This window comes from Syzygium oleosum, unplaced genomic scaffold (assembly GCF_021117445.2).
Source record: "Syzygium oleosum isolate NSW1041296 unplaced genomic scaffold, Sole_v2.1 Sole_v2.30, whole genome shotgun sequence".
NCBI classification, from domain to species: domain Eukaryota; kingdom Viridiplantae; phylum Streptophyta; class Magnoliopsida; order Myrtales; family Myrtaceae; genus Syzygium; species Syzygium oleosum.
Window position 1 is genome coordinate 2,677,883 of NW_026607514.1, and position 20,995 is coordinate 2,698,877.

At 48.2% G+C, this 20,995-nt stretch overlaps 2 protein-coding genes across 2 annotated transcripts; one reads left to right on the top strand and one right to left on the bottom strand.

Moving 5' to 3' along the window:
• Positions 1-12,506: 12,506 nt before the first annotated feature.
• LOC130135276 (uncharacterized) lies at positions 12,507-13,187 on the bottom strand. The gene has a single exon (XM_056303983.1). It carries the CDS (start codon positions 13,185-13,187, stop codon positions 12,507-12,509), a length of 681 nt encoding a protein of 226 aa, XP_056159958.1.
• A 6,310-nt stretch (positions 13,188-19,497) lies between these two features.
• On the top strand, positions 19,498-20,757 carry LOC130135277 (uncharacterized). The gene has a single exon (XM_056303984.1). It carries the CDS (start codon positions 19,498-19,500, stop codon positions 20,755-20,757), a length of 1,260 nt encoding a protein of 419 aa, XP_056159959.1.
• The last annotated feature ends 238 nt before the right edge of the window (positions 20,758-20,995 follow it).

The window sequence follows — 20,995 nt, forward strand, 5'->3', positions numbered from 1 at the left end:
GGACCACGAGCACCACCACTCCCAGCCATCATTTTCTCCCCTGAACCGCCGCCCACAGCAGCCATTCCAGCCCCAAACCGAGAAGACCAGCAGCAAATCGCCATCGCCGGTGCCGCCGTGACCGCCGGCTTGCCCCCGGAACGCCGCCGTCGATTCTCACCGCGTGTCGGTAATCGACTGCCCGTTCCCGTCGTCTCGAGTCAATATTAGGCGAGTATAAACCCCTAAACCCTTAATTAGTCTAATTGTGCATTTTAGAGGGTAATTTAGAGGGTTAACTAGGCTTAATCATGGCCTAATCGTGTCTAATGTTGTGTGGGGTGATTAGGGGACCTAATTAGTGCTTAATGATGTGGTTTAGAGGTGGATTAGGGCCTAAATAGCCTGCTGCCCTGGTACTATTCACCAGTACCGAAAATGCTTAAATTGCCTAAGTGTTGCACCAATTGGATTCATGGATTAAAGGTTTGAAATTAGGCAATTTAGGGGCTTAATTGGGCTTAGTTAAGGCTTAATTAAATGTATTTGCTGGTTGGATGGTTAGGGTAGGTGATTAGGCCCGAATGAGATTGTTTAAGTGTGGTTTAGTGTCTAAATAGTACCCTGTTCTGGTACTGTTCACACAGAACCGAGATTGTGCAATTTGCCTAAGTTGGGACTTATTTAGTCCATTGATTAATGACTTGAATTTAGGTAATTGGGTGGCTATTTAGAGCTTGTATAAACCCTATTGGGCGACCCCGTGATGGTGAGAATGTCTACTGAGATCGAGTTGCCCAAGGCGGGCCTTAGGCGCATTAAATTTACTTTGGAATAAATGCGCGGAACGATTGTCGGTTTGATTGGACTAGAATGGAAATAATTGGGAGTATCGATAATGCGTTGGATTCATCTAAATTGAGAATGATTGCGTTTAGCATATTGGCGTTGAAGGTTGGCATTGGGTGTCCTGGCTTGTAATTCATATATCATGTTGTTGATTGACTGGAATTGGGCGCATTAGTATGCGTGTTTGAAGTGATTCAAACTGTTTGCCTTCGGGTCGGGCCTACGGGTCGATTTATCAGACTGATTTATCAAACTGTTGGCCTTCGGGTCGGGCCTACGGGTCGATTTATCAGACTGTTGGCCTTTGGGTCGGGCCTACGGGTCGATTTATCAGACTGTTGGCCTTCGGGTCGGGCCTACGGGTCGATTTATCATACTGTTGGCCTTCGGATCGGGCCTACGGGTCGATTTATCAGACTGTTGGCCTTCGGGTCGGGCCTACGGGTCAATTTATCAAAGTGTTGGCCTTCGGGTCGGGCTTACGGGTCGATTTATCAGACTGTTGGCCTTCGGGTCGGGCCTACGGGTCGATTTATCAAACTGTTGGCCTTCGGGTCGGGCCTACGGGTCGTTTTATTAAATTGTGGGCCTTCAGGTTGGGCCTACGGGTCGCTATATTCAATTGTGGGCCTTCGGGTCGTTATAATTGTGCATGATTCACATTGAATTCAAATGCCTAACTTGCAGGGCTGAGATAATGAATTGGGCTGTGATCCCGGGCAAATTTATAATGATTTACTGGTTCATGAGTCCATTGTGTTGATTTACCTATCTGGAAGTGCACGTTAGCCTAGTTTAGGATTAGTGGTTTATACTTGCTGAGTTTTCTCACGGTTGTTGGAAAACCGATATTTCAGACCCCCGGCAGTAAAGATGGCGGAGCCGCTCGTGCAGTTTGGGATTCCCCACTTCATTGAGAAGACTTTTTCTGTACATCCAGTAGGGGAGGGGAATGCGTATATTAGATACTATACTTTAGTATGGGCTATATCTTTTTGATTGAAGCCCATCTTAGCTCAGTTTAGTACCCCGGCCACTGATCCTTTTTGTTCGTCTTGGCCGCGACTCGTTTTTGGTTTTGGCTCTTTGTAAATGGATTTTGTATAAGCTTCTATATGTTTATAAAAGAGTATAGTTGTTTATATTTGCTGATCACTCGTGTGTGGCTATCCTTGGCTCGTGTTTATTTTGTCTGGGTGATATATATTTATTTATATATCATGCTTTCGCTTGTGGCTTGATCTCTGTGTTGGGTTTTGGGTCGGCGACGTGTCCTGGGAGCATCGCACTACTATTTCGACCTATAAGCGGGATGCTCATGCTTCGTGGGATACGGGACGTGACATCGCCGACCCAACCCAAACATCAGAGATTAGGCACGAGCGGGAACAAATAGAAACAACCCAGACAAATAATAAGAACAAGGGGTAGCAGTAGCACGAAACAATAACTGTAATTCCTACTCTTGGCAGATACATACGACGCTCACAAAAAGACTTTCCCAAGCTAGGCCACAACAATAGAACCACATTCCTCAAAAGAGACAATAGTTCACAAACTTAACTCCTCTACAAAAAGGGGAACTCAAAATACCGGGTACTTAACCAGTCCTCGATCTCCGAGATACCCTTGCAGCGTCTCCAATCACTCATGGTCGCGGATCTGAAATGATTATATAGTAACCGTGAGAACGAGTCTCAATAAGCAACCCCCTATACCCCACATAGACCAATGCGTACCCAGACAAGTCGTACATGCAATTTACCCCATAACATGTAAAATTTGCATCAATGTACTTACCTCGTCATCAAGCCCATACCAACTCTACACGTTAGTCACAACGTGATAATACAATAATAGTAATTCGATAGCATATCACAATCGCTCAAACACCAATCACACTTGCACTGAATTAACCCAATTAACTCAACCACACATCCAACCAGCCAATTCAATCACACACTCAACCAGTCAATTCAATCACACTCAAATCGCATGCATGGCCGAACATCTTTCTCACGACCCGCGCCACTGCGCCTCAGGTCCATTCTCACTGCCCGCGCCACTGCGCCTCAAGCCCATTTGGCACACCGGCCGTTCATGCTTTCACACGGACCGCCGTCAACACGTCCCAAGTCCGTAGCCCTCCGATCAATCCGGGCTTAATTCTAATGACCGACGTAAACACGTCTCGGTCCAACACACCTTTAACGGGCCACCGTCAACACATCTCGAGCCCGCATCCATTTGGCACACCGGCCATTCATGCCTTCACACGGACCGCCGTCAACACGTCCCAAATCCGTAGCCCTCCGATCAATCCGGGCTTATAATCGACAGGCATACATACGCCATTCAATTCAATTAATTTCACGCCAATTGCACCCAACGATCCACATTCATAACTCAATTCAATTCACAGCACGCCACACCAACCCACAAACTAGACATTCAATCGGCCACATACGAATATCCAAATCATGCATATAATTTCATCCAATCCAACTAACACAATTATATAGCAATATAATTAAATTAAACCGTGCCCTAACCGTTCTAAACCCTAAACAAGTCCATAAAGTACCCAAAGTACTAGATAGGGTTTAGGAAGTCACTTACTTGGTTTTGGCCCAGAGAAAATCGGCTCGGGCCTAAAATGGCCCGGGTGAACAGTGCTGGACTAGGCACGGGCGCTGGCCGGCCAACACGGGCAAAGTGGCCGGACGGCGTGCCTGGCGCACGGGCGCGGTGGTCGAACGGCGTGCCCGAGGCGCACGGTCGAGCGGAATGGGCGACGGGCCCGGGCGACGGGCCGGCTGAACGGGCAACACGCCTAGGCGACGGGCAAGGCGCCGAGCAGCAGGCGAGCGACTTGGTCGCGTGGGCAACGGGCCGGCCACGGCTTGGGCAAGCCCGGGCATGATTGGGCTGGCTGGCTGGCTGGCCGGGGCGGCGACGGCGACGGCACAACGCGGTGACTGCAGCGGTTAGCTGCGACGGCGACGCAGCGACGACGAGCGGACGGAGAGGTGAAGGTCGGCCGGGTAGCGAGGGTGAGGAAGAGAGGGGCTGGGGCTGAGGGAGGCGACGGCGACGAGCTTGCCGGGCGACGGCGGCGGCGACGGCCAGCGCGGGCCGGAAAGACTGGCGCGACGGGCACGGCGGCGAGCGGTGGCGAACGGTGGCGGTGAAGCCGGCTTGCCAAACAGGGAGGGCGTCGGGAAGAGAGAAACAGGGGGAGGGGAGGTCGCGCGGTGGCCGGCGGCGGCACGGCGGCGTCGCGGGTGACGGAGGACGGGCTGACGAGCGGCTGGGCAACGCCGGACCGCGACGGGCGTGGCGGCGACTTGTTGCTGCACGCGACAGGAAGAAGAAGAACAGCCAAGCCGGAGGAGGGGAAAACGGCCGAACGGGCGGCGCGATGCGGCGGTCGGGTTGGCTGGCGACGGCGGCGACGAGCGGCGCTGGGCAGCGACAAGCAGTCGTCGAGCAGCAGAAGAAGAAGCAGAAGCCATAGTGTCGGGGAAGAGAAGGAAGAGAAGAAGAAGAAGAAGAAGGAAAAGAGAAAAGGAAGAGAGAGAGAGAGAGGGGGGCAAGGTCTGAGCATGCAGGGGGGAGTGGACGGGCGCAGAGGAGAGAGAGAGAGAGAGAGAGAGAGAGAGAGAGAGAGAGAGAGAGAGAGAGAGAGAGAGAGGGGCGCCAAAAGTCAAACGTCATCATCGCAATCCAACGGCCTACGATTCGAACCCACAAACGATCCAACGGTCCAAAATTAATCCTAAAATATAATAAGGGACAAAGGCCAAATTAATTAAATCACACTACCCCGAGGGAGGTCTACTAGTCCAAATCCGCACCCGGTCAAAAATCCACATTTCACATATTCCGGGCAATATCGAGGCTGGCCACAATAATATCGACACCGTCCAATTAAATTCGTCCCGAAACTCTAAGAAATTCAACACCAAAGTTTGGGCTCTAAATAACGGCCAAATTCGATCAAGTGCGATTCTAGCGAAATCTCAATTTTAAAATAATAACCGGGAGTGATCAGTTTCCGGGCGAGATTTTTACTATAAGCACACTGACGAATTACACGTTTTATAAATCCCAACTATGGGCCGAAATTCGGGATGTCACAACTCTTCCCCCCTTACAAAAATTTCAACCTCGAAATTTACAATCCAACCCAACTATCCAAATAAATGGGGGTACTGGTGTCGCATCAACTCTTTGCTTTCCCACGTCGCACCCTCGGCTCCATGGTGCTCCCAAATCACCTTGACCATCGGAATTTTCTTGTTCCGCAACACTCTTTCCATTCTGTCCTCGATCCGAACTGGCTTTTCCACGTACGGCACTCTGTCGTCCACGTCTATTTCTTCGTAATTCAGCACGTGGGTCGGGTCCGGTTCATACTTCCTTAACATTGACACGTGAAATACATTATGCACTTGAGACAAATTTGGCGGTAGCGCGAGGCGATAAGCCAAGGTACCAATTCTCTCTAAGACTTCGAACGGAACCACGTACCTCGGGCTCAACTTTCCTTTCTTACCAAACCGAGATAATCCTCTCATCGGCGACACTTTGAGGAAAACGTGGTCCCCTACTTAAAACTCCAAAGGCCTACGTCTCCGGTTCGCATAACTCTTCTGACGGCTCTGAGCTGTCTTTAGTCTTTCCCGGATAATCTTTACCATTTCCATCGACTGCTGAACCAACTCGGGACCCGTGATGCTCCTCTCACCAACTTCGTCCCAACAAATCGGTGTTCTGCAAACTCTGCCATATAACGCTTCCAACGGTGCCATTTTGATACTTTGCTGATAACTATTGTTATAGGCAAACTCAACCAAAGGTAACTGTTCTTCCCAACTGCCCCTAAAATCCAAAACATATGCTCGCAGCATATCTTCTAAAGTCCGAATCGTCCTCTCAGACTGGTCATCCGTCTGTGGATGGTAGGCCGTGCTAACTGTAACTTCGTCCCTAATGCCGTCTGAAGACTTTTCCACAAAGCGGCGGTAAACTTAGGATCACGGTCCGAAGTGATCGTCACTAGTACTCCGTGTAGACGAACTATCTGTTGCACGTACAGCTCTGCGTACCTCTCTAACGCGAAGTCCTTTCGCACTGCCAGAAAATGTGCCGATTTTGTCAACCGATCCACTATCACCCAAATAGAATCATGGCCCTTCTGGCTCCTCGGTAATCCCATGACGAAGTCCATCGTGATGTGTTCCCATTTTCACTAGGGGATTTCCAATGGCTGCAGCATTCCACCCGGCTTGCAATGTTGCACCTTCACTTATTGGCATGTTAAACACTTAGCCACATGCTTAGCCACGTCCACTTTCATGCCGTTCCACCAATAATGCTGTCGTAAGTTCTGATACATCTTCGTACTACCCGGGTGAATACTGTAATTACTACGGTGGGCTTATGATAAAATCTCCTCCTTAAGCTCTGCATCATCAGGCACACACAACCTTCCACGGAACTTCAGAATCCCACCCTCGGATACCTGAAAGTCCAGTTTTTTTTTTTTTGTGATGTCCAATTCCAGAATCTTCTGGATCTTTGGGTCCGTCAACTGTAAAGCCTTAATCTTAGTTTGGATCTCCGGTTCAATCCTCAATGCGGCAAGTAAACTTGAAACATGGCTCACTTCAAACTTAAACTCTGAATCCCGGACTCCCTCCAACAGGGTCCATTCTTTGACCATCATATGCGCGATGCTCGATTTCCAACTCAGTGCATCCGCTACCTTATTAGCCTTTCCGGGATGATATAAAATATCGCAGTCGTAGTCATTAAGGGGTTCCATCCAATGACGCTGTCTCATGTTAAGTTCTTTTTGGGAAAACATATACCTTCAACTTTGGTGGTCCATATAAACCTGAAACTTCTCCCCCCTCACAAGTAATGCCTCCAAATCTTAAAGGCGAAAATGATCGCGGCCAATTCTAAATCATGCGTCGGGTAATTCATTTCATGCGATCTCAACTGTCGCGATGCGTATGCTACCACCCTTCCATGCTGCATTAGCACGCGTCGTAGTCCCTTTAGCGACGCGTCACAGTAGATTTCATATCCTTCTAGACCTGACAGGACCGTCAACACTGGCGTGGTCGCCAAACTCTGTTTTAATTCCTGAAAACTCCTTTTGCACTCATCCGTCTATTCAAATTCCGTTTCCTTCTTTAGCAAACGCGTCCACGGTGTCGCTAACGTTAAAAACCTTTCCACGAAACGTCTGTAATAACCTACCAGACCCAAGAAATTTTGAACCTCGATTACCATTGTCGGTCTTGGCCAATTCATGATGGCCTCAATCTTCATCGGGTCCACTGCAATTCCTTCCCCGGGTATCTCATGTCCTAAGAACGCCACTCGATGAAGCCAAAATTCGCACTTATTAAAGTTAGCGTAGAGTGCGTGTTCCCTTGAGGTCCGTAGAACCTTTTTCCAATGTAACTCACACTCGGCGGAACTCTTTGAGTATACCAAGATATCGTCTATGAATACGATTACAAACTGATCCAAAAATTCCTTAAATACCCGATTCATTAAATCCATAAACGCAGCAGGGGCATTAGTCAATCCAAATAGCATCACCGTAAACTCATAGTATTTATATTTCATCCTAAATGCCGACTTCGGTACGTCCTCCTTCTTAATCCTCAATTGGTGATAGCCAGTCCTCAAATCGATATTAGAAAACACTGACGCCCCTTGTAACTGGTCAAACAGGTCATCAATCCTTGGTAGTGAGTACTTATTCTTAATGGTCACCTGATTTAGTTGTCTATAGTCAATGCACAACCTCAATGATCCATCCTTTTTCCTCACGATCAACACTGGCGCTCCCCATGGAGACACACTCGGTGAATAAAACCTTTATCCAATAACTCCTGCGTTTGGACCTTCAATTCCTTCAATTCCGACAGTGACATCCTATAGGGCACTTTCAAGATCGGTTCTATCCCTGGGGCTAATTCAACCACAAACTCCACTTCTCTATCAGGTGGCAATCCCGGCAATTCTTGAGGAAAAACATCAGGAAGATTACACACCTCGGCTATGTCCTCTAGCCTTGACTCCTTAACCAACGAGTTAATCACAAGATAGTTATCTTTCCACACCTCAAAGACGAGGCTTAATCCATCCAATTTCAATCTAACAGTCTCCCAAATTAAATCACCCCGGTTCTTTACAAAATCCAAATTTCCAAGCAACACTCATCCTTCCAAACCCGTCCAAGAATATCATCAGTAATCCATAAATCCTTAAATCGATCGCACCTATTCACCATAAAATTGATTATAAGTCTTACATGACCACTCAAGCGATAACTTCAAAATCATCTCCTATTGTACCCAATACCATCTCATAACGCATCTAGACTTTCAAGGCACATCATTCACTTCCTTCTCAGCCACAACATACACTTTTCCTTACGTCCTTAGCAGATTCTGATTAATTTGCGGGGCAGCTCTCGCTTAATGTCCTACCTACGGTCGCTGCGATTGCATTAGTGACCTAACCTGTCGGTTCAACAATTTCTCACTTGGTGACCTTACTGTCCACATCCACAACATGCTCCACTTCTACCTTGGCAATGGCCATTCCTATGCCTCTTTCCATGAGACCGACATGCGACGTTGGAATAGTAATTCGGCTTCCCAAAGTTCTTTCTTACTAAAGGGACAAATCTCCAATTCTCTGTCATAGACTTCTTCCCAAGTTCCAATTGTCCCTAATCGGCGCATACCACGATCCAGAAACGGCAACCTTTTCACTCATATCCATTTCACCCATCGAGCCCTCTCATACGGCTTATTGTAATCCCTTAAGACTCAAGAGTACTAACTGACTGCGGAGTTCCGATTTCAATCCATCCCAGAACCTCCTTGTCCTATCCACATGGTCCTTGACCATCCTTGGTGCGTACTTTGACAACCTTACAAACTTGACCTCGTACTGATCGACTGACATCCGATTTTAGCGAAGTCGAAGAAACTCTGTCTTTTTCTGTTCTCGCACACTCTCCGAAAAGTACTTCCCATTGAAAGCCTCGACCAAAGCACTCCAATACTTCAAAGCCTTTTTCCAACTCTTATATTCAAAGTGATGTAGCCTCAGGGTCACTTTTCCCATCGAACCTTGCAGGTTTAAATTTCAAAAATTTTCTAACCAGCTGACGCATCTATCTGACTGCATTAATTTGCCATTGACCTTGATTCCCGACATTTCCATTATGCCCATGATTCCCGTCATTTCCATTAGCGACGGCAACAGCGGCCTCAACATCAGTAGCAACAGTCGCATTTCGCTCCTCAGTCTACCTTCCCATTAAAATTCCAACTTCCTCGAGTACCCTCAAAATTCCATTCACTCTGGGATCCTCTACAACTCCAACTTGCGGACCTACACGACCTCGACCTCGACCTCTTCCTCGACTACTCATACTCACAGGGTTCACACCACCCACTTACCTACTATAATTCCCCTCGAGAATTAAAGACCTAGGCCAACTATACCAGTCCCAAGCCCTAGGCAGTGAATTACAACAATTCACTAAGCAGGCAGTCAATTACAACATCATTCGATCACAATGAACAGGGATCGTGCACTAACCTCAAGTCCTGACGCACCTGCATTTCACGTATTAGTGCATAATATCACTCAGCAATCACAACCAAGCGATCTGGGTAACGCATGGCCCACAAGTCTCCCTAACTGGCTACCCCAAAGTCATCGCTCCTTATCACTCCAGACTTCGACCATCTTGGTTCGAGCTGACCTTGCTCTGATACCAAATCAACCGGGATGTCACGCCCCGAACCCTAACGGGCTCGCGACACCCCTCGATGGTCGATCATTGAATGCGACGTCCCAGGCACGTCGCCGACCCAACCCAAACATCAAAGATTACGCACGCGCGGAAACAAATAGAAACAACCCAGACAAATAATAAGGACAAGGGTTAGCAGTAGCACGAAACAATAACTGTAATTCCTACTCTTGGCAGATACATACGACGCTCACAAAAAGACAATCCCAAGCTAGGTCACAACAACAGAACCACATTCCTCAAAAGAGACAATAGTTCACAAACTTAACTCCTCTACAAAAAGGGGAACTCAAAATACCGGGTACTTAACTAGTCCTCGATCTCCGAGATACCCTTGCAGCGTCTCCAATCACTCATGGTCGCGGATCTGAAATGGTTATATAATAACCGTGAGAACGAGTCTCAATAAGCAATCCCCTATACCCCATATAGGCCAATGCGTACCTAAACAAGTCGTACATGCAATTTACCCATAACATGTAAAATTTGTATCAATGTACTTACCTCGTCATCAAGCCCATACCAACTCTACACGTTAGTCACAACGTGATAATACAATATTAGTAATTCGATAGCATATCACAATCGCTCAAACACCAATCACACTTGCACTGAATTAACCCAATTAACTCAACCGCACATCCAACCAGCCAATTCAATCACACACTCAATCAGTCAATTCAATCACACTCAAATCGCATGCATGGCCGAACATCTTTCTCACGACCCGCGCCACTGCGCCTCAGGTCCATTCTCACTGCCCGAGCCACTGCGCCTCAGGCCCATTTGGCACACCGGCCATTCATGCTTTCACACGGACCACCGTCAACACGTCCCAAGTCCGTAGCCCTCCGATCAATCCGGGCTTAATTCTAATGACCGACGTAAACACGTCCCGGTCCAACACACTTTTAACGGGCCACCGTCAACACGTCTCAAGTCCGCATCCATTTGGCACACCGGCCATTCATGCCTTCACACGGACCGCCGTCAACACGTCCCAAGTCCGTAGCCCTCCGATCAATCCGGGCTTATAATCGACAGGCATACACACGCCATTCAATTCAATTAATTTCACGCCAATTGCACCCAACGATCCACATTCACAACTCAATTCAATTCACGGCACGCCACACCAACCCACAAACTCGACATTCAATCGGCCACATACGAACATCCAAATCATGCATATAATCTCATCCAATCCAACTAACACAATTATATAGCAATATAATTAAATTAAACCGTGCCCTACCCGTTCTAAACCCTAAACAAGTCCATAAAGTACCCAAAGTACTAGATAGGGTTTAGGAAGTCACTTACTTGGTTTTGGCCCGGAGAAAATCGGCTCGGGCCTAAAATGGCCCGGGTGAACAGTGCTGGACTAGGCACGGGCGCGGGCCAACGGGCGCGCTGGCCTGGACGGCGTGCTCGGGCGCACGGGCGCGGTGGCCGAACGGCGTGCCCGAGGCGCACGGCCGAGCGGAATGGGTGACGGCCCGGGCGACGGGCCGGCTGACAGGCAACGCGCCCGGGCGACGGGCAAGGCGCCGAGCCCGATGAGCAAGGCGCCGAGCAAGAAGGCGAGCGACTTGGTCGCGTGGGCAAAGGGCCGGCCACGGCTTGGGCAAGCCCGGGCACGGCTGGGCCGGGCTGGCCGGGGGGCTGGTTGGCCGAGGCGGCGACCGGCGGCGACGGCGACGGCAATGTCACCAAGGACATGACAGCTGCGGGCGACGAGCGGACGGAGAGGTGAAGGTCGGCCGGGCAGCGAGGTGAGGAAGAGAGGGGCTGGGGCTGAGGGAGGTGACGGCGACGAGCTTGCAATCGGCGCAGCGGCACGGCGTAGCACTGGGACGACGGCGGCGACGGCCGGCTGCCCGGGACAAAGACCGGGCGCAGACGGGCGGCCGGCAGCCGAGCGGTGGCGGGCGGCGGCGGTGAAGCTAGTTGCTTGAAACGAGGGAGGGCATCGGGAAAAGAGAAACAGGGGAGGAGGTCGCGCGGTGGCGGCGGCGGCGGACAAAGCCCGCGGGCGGCCGGGCGACGGAGGACGGGCCGACGAGCGGCTGGGCAACGCCGGACCGCGGCGGGCACGGCGGCGACTTGTTGCTGCGCGCGACAGGAAGAAGAAGAACAGCCAAGCCGAAGGAGACGGCGGCGACGCGCGGCGCTGGGCAGCGACCAGCAGTGGTCGAGCGGCAGAAGAAGAAGAAGCAGAAGCCATGGCGTCGGGGAAGAGAAGGAAGAGAAGAAGAAGAAGAAGGACAAGAGAAAAGGAAGAGAGAGAGAGGGGGGGCAAGGTCTGAGCATGCAGGGGGGAGTGGACGGGCGCAGAGGAGAGAGAGAGAGAGAGAGAGAGAGAGAGAGAGAGAGGGGCGCCAAAAGTCAAACGTCATCATCGCAATCCAACGGCCCACGATTCGAACCCACAAATGATCCAACGGTCCAAAATTAATCCTAAAATATAATAAGGGACAAAGGCCAAATTAATTAAATCACACTACCCCGAGGGAGGTCTACTAGTCCAAATCCGCACCCGGTCAAAAATCTACTTTTCACATATTCCGAGCAATATCGAGGCTGGCCACAATAATATCGACACCGTCGAATTAAATTCGTCCCAAAACTCCAAGAAATTCGACACCAAAGTTTGGGCTCTAAATAACGGCAAAATTCGATCGAGTGCGATTCTAGCGAAATCTCAATTTTAAAATAATAATAGGGAGTGATCAGTTCCCGGGCGAGATTTTTACTATAAGCACACTGACGAATTACACGTTTTATAAATCCCAACTATGGGCCGAAATTCGGGATGTCACAGCTCGTTGTAATCCTTGAGGTTCAGCTGCACCAACTGACTCCGGATGTCTGGGTTCAAACCATCTCGGAATCTTTTTGCCCTTTCCACTGGATCTTCAATAAATTTAAGGGCATACCTCGACAATTGAGCGAACCTTGCTTCGTACTGGTCCACCGTCATGTTGTTCTGCTGAAGTTGCAGGAATTCCTTCATCTTTCGGTCACGAGCACATTCGGAAAAATACTTTCCGTTGAATGCTTCAACGAAAGCATTCCAGTTGACAGCAGCATTTTCTGGGAACACGATTTCCTTGGTCGCTTTCCACCAATAGTTGGCATTACCTTGTAGTTGATAGGCTGCTAAGGTAACTTTCTCTTCCTCAGAACATCTCAAAAGCTCAAATGCCTTCTGGAGTTCATCGATCCAGGATTTCGCTTCTTCGGGATCTCCAGTTCCGATAAACTTCGGAGGTCGGAGCCTCAGGAATTGCTCAACCAATCCGTGCATCGTACAGCCACCATTTCCATTTCCATTTCCATTTGCTGCCACATTCTCAGCATTAGGCATTCGTTGTTGGGCCTGCTGTCCCAACAGTTCTCCCACGGTCGCTAGAGCCTGCAGAATTTCGTCTATTCGGGGCTCTTGATTTGACTTCCCCTTCGAGGTCGAGGTCGCAGCCGGGTCCCGAGCACTCATATTGGTATTCTAAGGGATCTTTCTACAACACCAGAATAGGTCAGTGGTCACAAACAAATATTAGCACACAACCTATTCAACCACAATCAATCATTCACATGCGCAAGGGTGTTTCCTAGCTAACTACCCCAACTTCAGCGCACCTTATCACTCCAGGTCTTTATTTTCGCTTGGATTTCAGAATCGTTCTTCCCCATTCAGTGCATAGTTCGGTTTGTTCCTCTCTTACCCATCATCCTAGAAGCCTGCCAGGAGCCGCACTTTGTTCAGGTCTTCAACCCCGGCAACCACTCTTGCTAGAAGCCGCACCTTGATCGGGTCGCATGCCTCGGCGTCCACTTCATAGCCAAGAGCCGCTCCTTGATCAGGTTCTACCTTGGCAACCACTTCCCACCCTCATCGGATTGGGTCCTTTCAGGATTCTACAGCCTCTTCTTGGCTCAACACCGAACTTACACTTACTGGAGGGGAACCTACTCTGATACCAAATTAGACTGTAACGCCCCCACCTCGGGGTCATTGACGTGACGTCCCGTTCATTGTTATCTTTCTTTACACACAAGCGGAAGCATAATTTCGGGACAATCACATTCAGAACAACAGCGGAAATTTAGACAAGTAGCATCATGAACAAACCTTATGTTTACAGTGCATGCAAACATATTTTAACAAGCCCTTCGGGCCATGGCAAACAACACATATTTCACACGCACTATGAATAGCAAAACTCGGCTTGGGTGATCATATCCCTTTTACTTCATCTTCTTGCTTCTAACTCCATCCACATCTCCTCCCCGCTTCCCGTCCGCATGGCCGATCTACACCCCACCCGTGGCATGCCCCAGAGCTGGCCTGCCTACACTGCCAAAAGGTCCATTGAACCCACATAGGGGTCCAACCCATGCTCCGTCAGTGTAGCCATGCCATGCTATATACGGGTGAGGCACCAAGTCCGTTAGGCCCTCATCGATCGTCACGTACGACGTGATTCGGCGGTAGGCTCGCCTTTCTCGGGCATTTATCACGGTGAGCACTTCGGCTCTCATTTCCACGGGGTTGCCGAACCGGGTCGGGGGAGACGTCATTCTTCGGACCTGAAAATGAAACAACGGGGGATGAGTTGGGGAGACTCAGCAAGTAAACCTACTAATATCAAGCGAGGATGAGGGGATCGCCGTTAGCACAAGTCGGCCCTTACCGCACCCGCATCGATGGCAGATCAATAGCAAAGTTCATACAAGAAAACATCAAGCATGGCTATAGCATGTGCACCTTGCCATTCAAGTCTTGGTTCTATCTCCAAAACAAACGTCAAACACGAAACGTGATTAAGTCGAGAAATGAACCAACTACAACCAACCAAACGACCGAGAAACGGTCCAAGCAAACCGTGTCACAACTTCCTTTCCCGATATTAGGAAGTTTACTTACACAACGACTAACAAAACTAGAGAACGAGTTAGAGACGGGTGAGCTCGGGTGATCTTCGGGCTTTCTCCTTGCTTGGCTGACTAATACGAGGCACACAAAGGCCAAACCGTGGGCTCTTGGGTAGAAACGAGGAGAAACACGGGCTGGTTCGGGACTTCTAGGGCATGAGGCTTCTCGGGCCAAAACGTGACAAAATCAAGAAACAAAAGGGAGAGGAAGATGGTGGATGGTGTTGGCGTGAGAATGGCGTGAGAATGAAGAGAGAGAGATGGCCATGTGTGTGAAAAAGGGGGGGAGGGGCTTCTCCTATTTATAAGGCTCCAAACTTGCTCCTCACTCAAGACCATTAATATTAGTCATGATGATGGTGCCTCAAAGTCCAAGCTAATTAATGATATTCATGATGATGGGGGCCTCAAAGTCCAATTTGCATTAAGGCTTGTCATGATGAGAGTGACCTAGAAAAATCTAACCACAATTGGCTTCTAGATCTCTCTCTCTCTCTCTCTCTCTCTCTCTCTCTCTCTCTCTCTCTCTCTCTCTCTCTCTCGGTTAATCGCTTGAGTGGGCTCTCTCTCTCGGCTACCATTTTCCTTGGCCGACTCTCCTCTTGGTTCTAGCAATAACTGGTGTCCGAGGCATTAAATGCAAGGGACAACTCAGCTTATCTTCATTAATGGCATGTCATCATGATAGGGCCTCCAAAGTCTAAAGTCATTAATGCATGTCATGATGAAAGGGGTCCCTAAAGTCTTATGACCAATAATGGAGGCTTCTTGAGGAAGATTTGACTAGGTCAAAGCTTATCTTCTAGTTTCTTCCCACTTAAACAAACGTAGAGCCTATTTTGGCCTTCTAGAAATGTCGGTTCGGCTCACAATAACTCAGCACCATTGGGTTACACAATAACAACTAATCGACATTTAAGTCGCAAACCCGCATCATAATCAATTCCATGATTTCCTAGGGTTTTCCACGACAAAACGTGTATAATAATCTCGTTCAACCCGAGGTTCGGTGTGGGAATGTCCTCAAATATCACCAAAAGCCATCAAGTCGAGATTCCAACGTTCTCATATAGAAATTGATAAATCTTTGAAATCTGACAAAACCGGATAGCTTTGCACTGTTTATGAAATCGGACTTGAAAATATAGTAAATGGACTCCAAAAATTCTCAAATTTGAATATGTCATAAACAAGGCCTTAAAAAATATTTCTCATGAAGAACACAAAATCGGAATCTTTCTGTAAACACCATTTTTAGTAGCTCAAAGACAGACTAAAAACAGTTCACTGGAACAGAATTCTTGTTTCTCAAAGTAAGCTCTGTCCAGAATCCAAATCATCTCAAAAAATTCCCAAATTTATATAAATCATAGAAAAGGAAGTTCTCAACAACTTTTGTGAAGGAAACTTTTCCAAAATCGGCCTAGAAAAGCTTGTAGAAAATAAATAAAGGGTGAACATCACCAAAATACCCTTTCTGGGCAGTTTTACACGGTCCGGAAATGAGGCTGTTGTACTACTCATATCAAGTCCAAAAATTCTGAAATTAAATTATGTAAAACTTCAAGATGTTTGCAGAAACTTTCAAGAAGAAAGTGTTTGGAAATTCGGATCACAAAAGTCTCCACAAAAATAACAAAACGAAGGGGTACAAAGGATCCGAAACTGGGTTTTCCAGAACAAGAGTAAAAATTGGTTCCAATTGAAAAACTACCAAACTTAAACCATAGCCATTTCCTAGGGACTGAAATTGAGGATGTTACAATACATGAGCCGTTGCGCGTGTTTGGCTATAGACCGATCCCTCGCTCGTGTGACCAGGCGTGATGCTCGGCACGTCGCCCGTGCGGCCGGCATGGTGCTCGGCACGTTGCACGTGCAGCTGGCAAGGCGCTTGGCATGTCACCCGTACAGCTCGACACAGCGCCTGTGCGGCCCGGCCATGTGTCCGTGTGGCTCGATAGTGCGCCTGGCCACGCGCCCAGTCAGGCTTGGCCATGCGCCCAGCAACCCAGTTTGCTTGGGCCTTGGTTTGGTTGTGTTAGATGGTTTTTGAGGATCTTCTCGCACCGAACCTCGGGTTGAATGGGTCTATCAAGCATGACAACCCTCAGAAATTTGGAGAATAGTATGATGCGAGGTTGCGATTATAGTGTTGTTTAGCCAGTTTCGTGTAAACCGATTGGCCCGGGAAGTTTTTGTGTGAATCCAGCAACTTAAGAGGCTCCCACGGTTCAGATTTGCTGAGTAAAAGAAGACAAAAAAAATTATTGACTTGGTCAAAGGTTCATTCAAGGCCATTTAATGCCATTTATAGTCTTCATTATTGGACCCTCATGAGGTGTCCCCTTCTATTATTGCTGCCAAGCTGAGGTGTGCCATGCATTTAAGGCTCTTTGATGATTCAATGATCACCAATAATGGAGCACAAGGCAAGGCCATTCGGCCAAGCCAAAGGGGAGCCGAGAGAGAGAGAGAGAGAGAGAGAGAGAGAGAGAAGCCAAGAATAAGATCAACTTTAATGCCCTTAATGACCATGCATCATGATCTTTGTCTCTTGTGCATGAATGCACATTAATGTTTGGCTTCTTTGCCAAGCTTGTGCCTTTATAAGAAGCAAGAAGCCTTCTCACGTGAGCCTTCCCAAAAAGCCAGCCATCATCTTCTATTTTGCCTTCTTGTCTACCTCATCCACGCCCAAAGAAGCCCAAGCCAACCTTGTTCTACCTCTTTGCTTGATCGGCCAACGAGAAAATCACACCCGAGACTCGCCCGAGGCCCCGTTTTTCCCGAAATCGAGCTTGTTCCGTGCTCAAGCCAAGCCACCAGCCACTTCTTCTTCTAGTCTTTCGTGTTCTAGTGGTTTGTTGAGTAAATGAATTTCCTAATATCGGGAAAGGAAGTTGCGATACGTTATAACATGGGTTGCTTGGTCTGTTTCTGGGTTTTGTGGTCGATTATAGCTTGTTCTTTCTTGACAAGTGATGCTCACGTGTGACGCTCATGTTTGATGTTTGTTTTGTTGGTTTCGTAGCATGAACTCGATACCGGTACGGTAAGAGTTAATTTATGTGAATGGTGATTGTCTCGTCCTTGGTTGATATTAGAGTTTTTACTTATTGGGTCTCCCCGACTCACTCTCGTTGTTTTTTTTTCCTCTTTTCTAGTCTGTGATATGGCATCTCCTCCAACCCGGTTCGAAAACCCTGTGGAAATGCGAGCCGAACTCCTCACTGTAATCGACGCCCGGGAGGGTCGTAAGTACCGTCTTATCACAACATATGTGATGGTCGACGAAGGCCGTGAAGAGTTAGTCCCTCACCCGTATGAGGCGTGGTACCGCCTAGCACACGGAGAATGGGTTGGACCCCTTCGTGGGTTCAACTAGCCATCGGCGGACCGGGCGGGGTGGCTCCGGGGCAAACCGGGGGTGGAGCGTGAGATGGCCAGGCGGACGAGAAGCGGGAGGGGCGAGATGAACGAGAAGTCGTAGTGAAGCTAGGAACCCAAGCCAAGATTTTGTTTGTCAATATTTGGCTTTTGCGGCATCGCCCTCGAAATGGGCATGTAAAATATAAGTGTGGCTTGTAAGGGCCCGAGAGAGAAGGGCTCGATGAAATAAGCACGTATCATGTAAATACAACGTGTGATATTTGCTTATCACTCGTGTCATCTCGTTTATGTTTAATTGCTTCTGCATGCGCATTTGATTATTTAAAATGAACGGGACGCACTAATACATTTTCGCGAGTCAGGGGTCCGTTCGGGTCATGTTCGGTCATTAAGCATCGATCATGATTTCGAGTCGGGACGTGACAATGTGGGGTATCTTTGTTTTGGTATCAGAGCAGGTTTTGCCTCCAGTAGGTGCAATTCGTGGCAACTTGCGATTGGACGATCCGACGAGGGCGGGGAATGGCGCCGAGGCCATACGACCTGAACATTGAGCGGCCTCTTAGGAGGTGGCGCCAGGGTCATGAATGCTTGAACATTGTGCGACCTCTACGGAGGTGGCGCCGGGGCAATAATACTTGATCATTGTGTGGCTTCTAACCGAGGTGGCGCCGGGGCAGGTAGCCTGATCATTGTGCGGCCTCTGGGAAGAAGTGGCACGGGGTATATATATACCACCTGATCATTGAGCGGCTTCTGAAAAGAAGTGGCGCCGGAGTAAAGGGCCTGATCATTGAGCGGCTCCTTGCAGGCTTCTAGGACAGCTAAAGAACGAGAATTATCGAACTGTGCACCGAATTGTGGAAACCGGTTCTGAAAACCAAGCGAAAATGAAGGCCTGGAGTGATAAGGTGCGCTGAAGTTGGGGTAGTTAGCCAGGAAACGGCCCGCGCATGTGATTGTGTGTCTGTGTACCAGATTGGTTGGTAAGTAGGCTTTTGGTTGCTAAGCTTTTGATCGCTGACATATTCTTGCGTTGTGGAAAGCCTTAGTAGACTACCAACTGCAGTATGAGTGCTCAGGACCCGGCCACGACCTCGAAAGGAAAGTCGAAGCAAGATCCTCGAATAGACTGAATCCTGTAGGCTCTTGCAACCATAGGAGATTTGCTGGGACAACAAGTGCAGCAACAAGTTCAGCAACGGCTGCCTAATGCTGAGAATGCAGTGGCAAATGGAAATGGGAATGGTGACCGAACAATGCATGGATTGGTCAAGTAAATCCTGAAGCTGTGACCCCCGAAATTTGCTGGAACGGGAGATCCCGAAGAGGCGGAATCCTAGATAGATGAGTTAAAGACAGCGTTTGAACTTTTGAGATGTTCCGAGGAAGAGAAAGTGACCTTGGCGACATACCAATTATAGGGTAATGCCAATCACTGGTGGAAAGCAACCAAGGAAATCGTGTTCCCAGGAAATATGGCTATCAACTGGAATGCCTTCGTCGAGGCATTTAACGGAAAGTATTTTTCCGAGTGTGCTTGTGATAGAAAGGTCAAGGAATTCTTGCAACTCCAGCAGAACAACTTGACGGTGGACCAGTATGAGGTAAAGTTCGCTCAATTGTCAAGGTACGCCCCTAGACTTATTGAAAATCCAGTCGACAGGGCAAAGCGATTCCGTGATGGTCTTAAACCTGATATCTGGAGTCAGCTGGTACCGTTGAACCTGAAAGATTATAATGAATTATATGAACGAGCTCAACTGATCGAGAAGGATTTGCTGGAAAGGGTGGCTCTGGCAAAGCCCCCTTATTTTGCTCCTCGGGTAAACCAGCGCTCGGGCAAGAGATCTTTCGTAAAAGGAAAGCGTCCCTTCGTCCCCAACAAAAAGCAAAGTTTCCCAAAGATGACTACTGTTTCTGGTAACACCTGTTCTATTTGCGAAAGACAACATGGAGATACTCCGTGCCTAATGCGCAAGGGAGCATGCTTTGGGTGTGGCCAACAAGGTCATATGGTCAGGGACTGTCCGCAACGGCGACAAGGAATGCCTTCACAACAAAGGCAGGCAACGGCATCAACTGGAGCTCAGCTTCATGCTAATAATGGCGATCGTCCTCCGGCACAAGGACGAATATATGCACTTACTCAAGAGGATGCGGAGAATTCCGACGCAGTGATTACATGTACGGTTTTCCTCAATAACCGTGTTGCATATGCGTTATTTGACACTGGAGCTACACATTCATTCGTATCTAGACAATTTGTACGTCTGGCCAAAATTGAAATGAAACCATTAGAAAATGCACTTAGTGTTTCCACTCCGATGAAAAATGATGTGCAGACTACCCTAGGATGTCAAGGGTGTACGATAATTATAGGTGGACTGGCAGATATTATAAATCTAGCGGTATTGACCATGTATGATTTTGATGTTATCATTGATATGGATTGGCTTAGTAAACAGCGAGCCAATATATACTGTTATAACAAGGTGATTCAGTTTCATCCACCTGATCGTCCCTGCTATACATTTGTGGGAAATGGAGGAGGACCTTCTACTCCTCTGATTTCTGCTTTAGAAGCAACTCGACTGTTGCAGAAAGATTGTCAAGGATTTCTAGCAACAATAGAAAATATAGCGAAGGAAGACGAACCAAAGTTGGAAGATATCCTTGTGGTACAAGAATTTCCGGATGTTTTTCCAAAAGAATTACCAGGTCTACCTCCGGAATAGGAAGTAGAATTTGCTATTAAAGTAGTTCCTGGAACGAAGCCTATTTCCAAAGCTCCCTACAGGATGGCTTTGACCGAGTTGAAAGAACTCAAAGTGCAATTGCAAGAGTTACTTGATAAGGGTTTCATCCGTCCAAGTGCATCTCCCTAGGGTGCACCCATATTGTTTGTGAAGAAGAAAGACGGATCGTTGCGACTCTATATTGACTATCGACAGTTAAATAGGGTTACTATAAAAA

Excerpts from the sequence above, each read along its gene's own strand:
- LOC130135276 (XM_056303983.1), bottom strand. The coding sequence starts at position 13,187 with ATGAGTGCTCGGGACCCGGCTGCGACCTCGACCTCGAAGGGGAAGTCA.
- LOC130135277 (XM_056303984.1), top strand. The coding sequence starts at position 19,498 with ATGGCTATCAACTGGAATGCCTTCGTCGAGGCATTTAACGGAAAGTAT.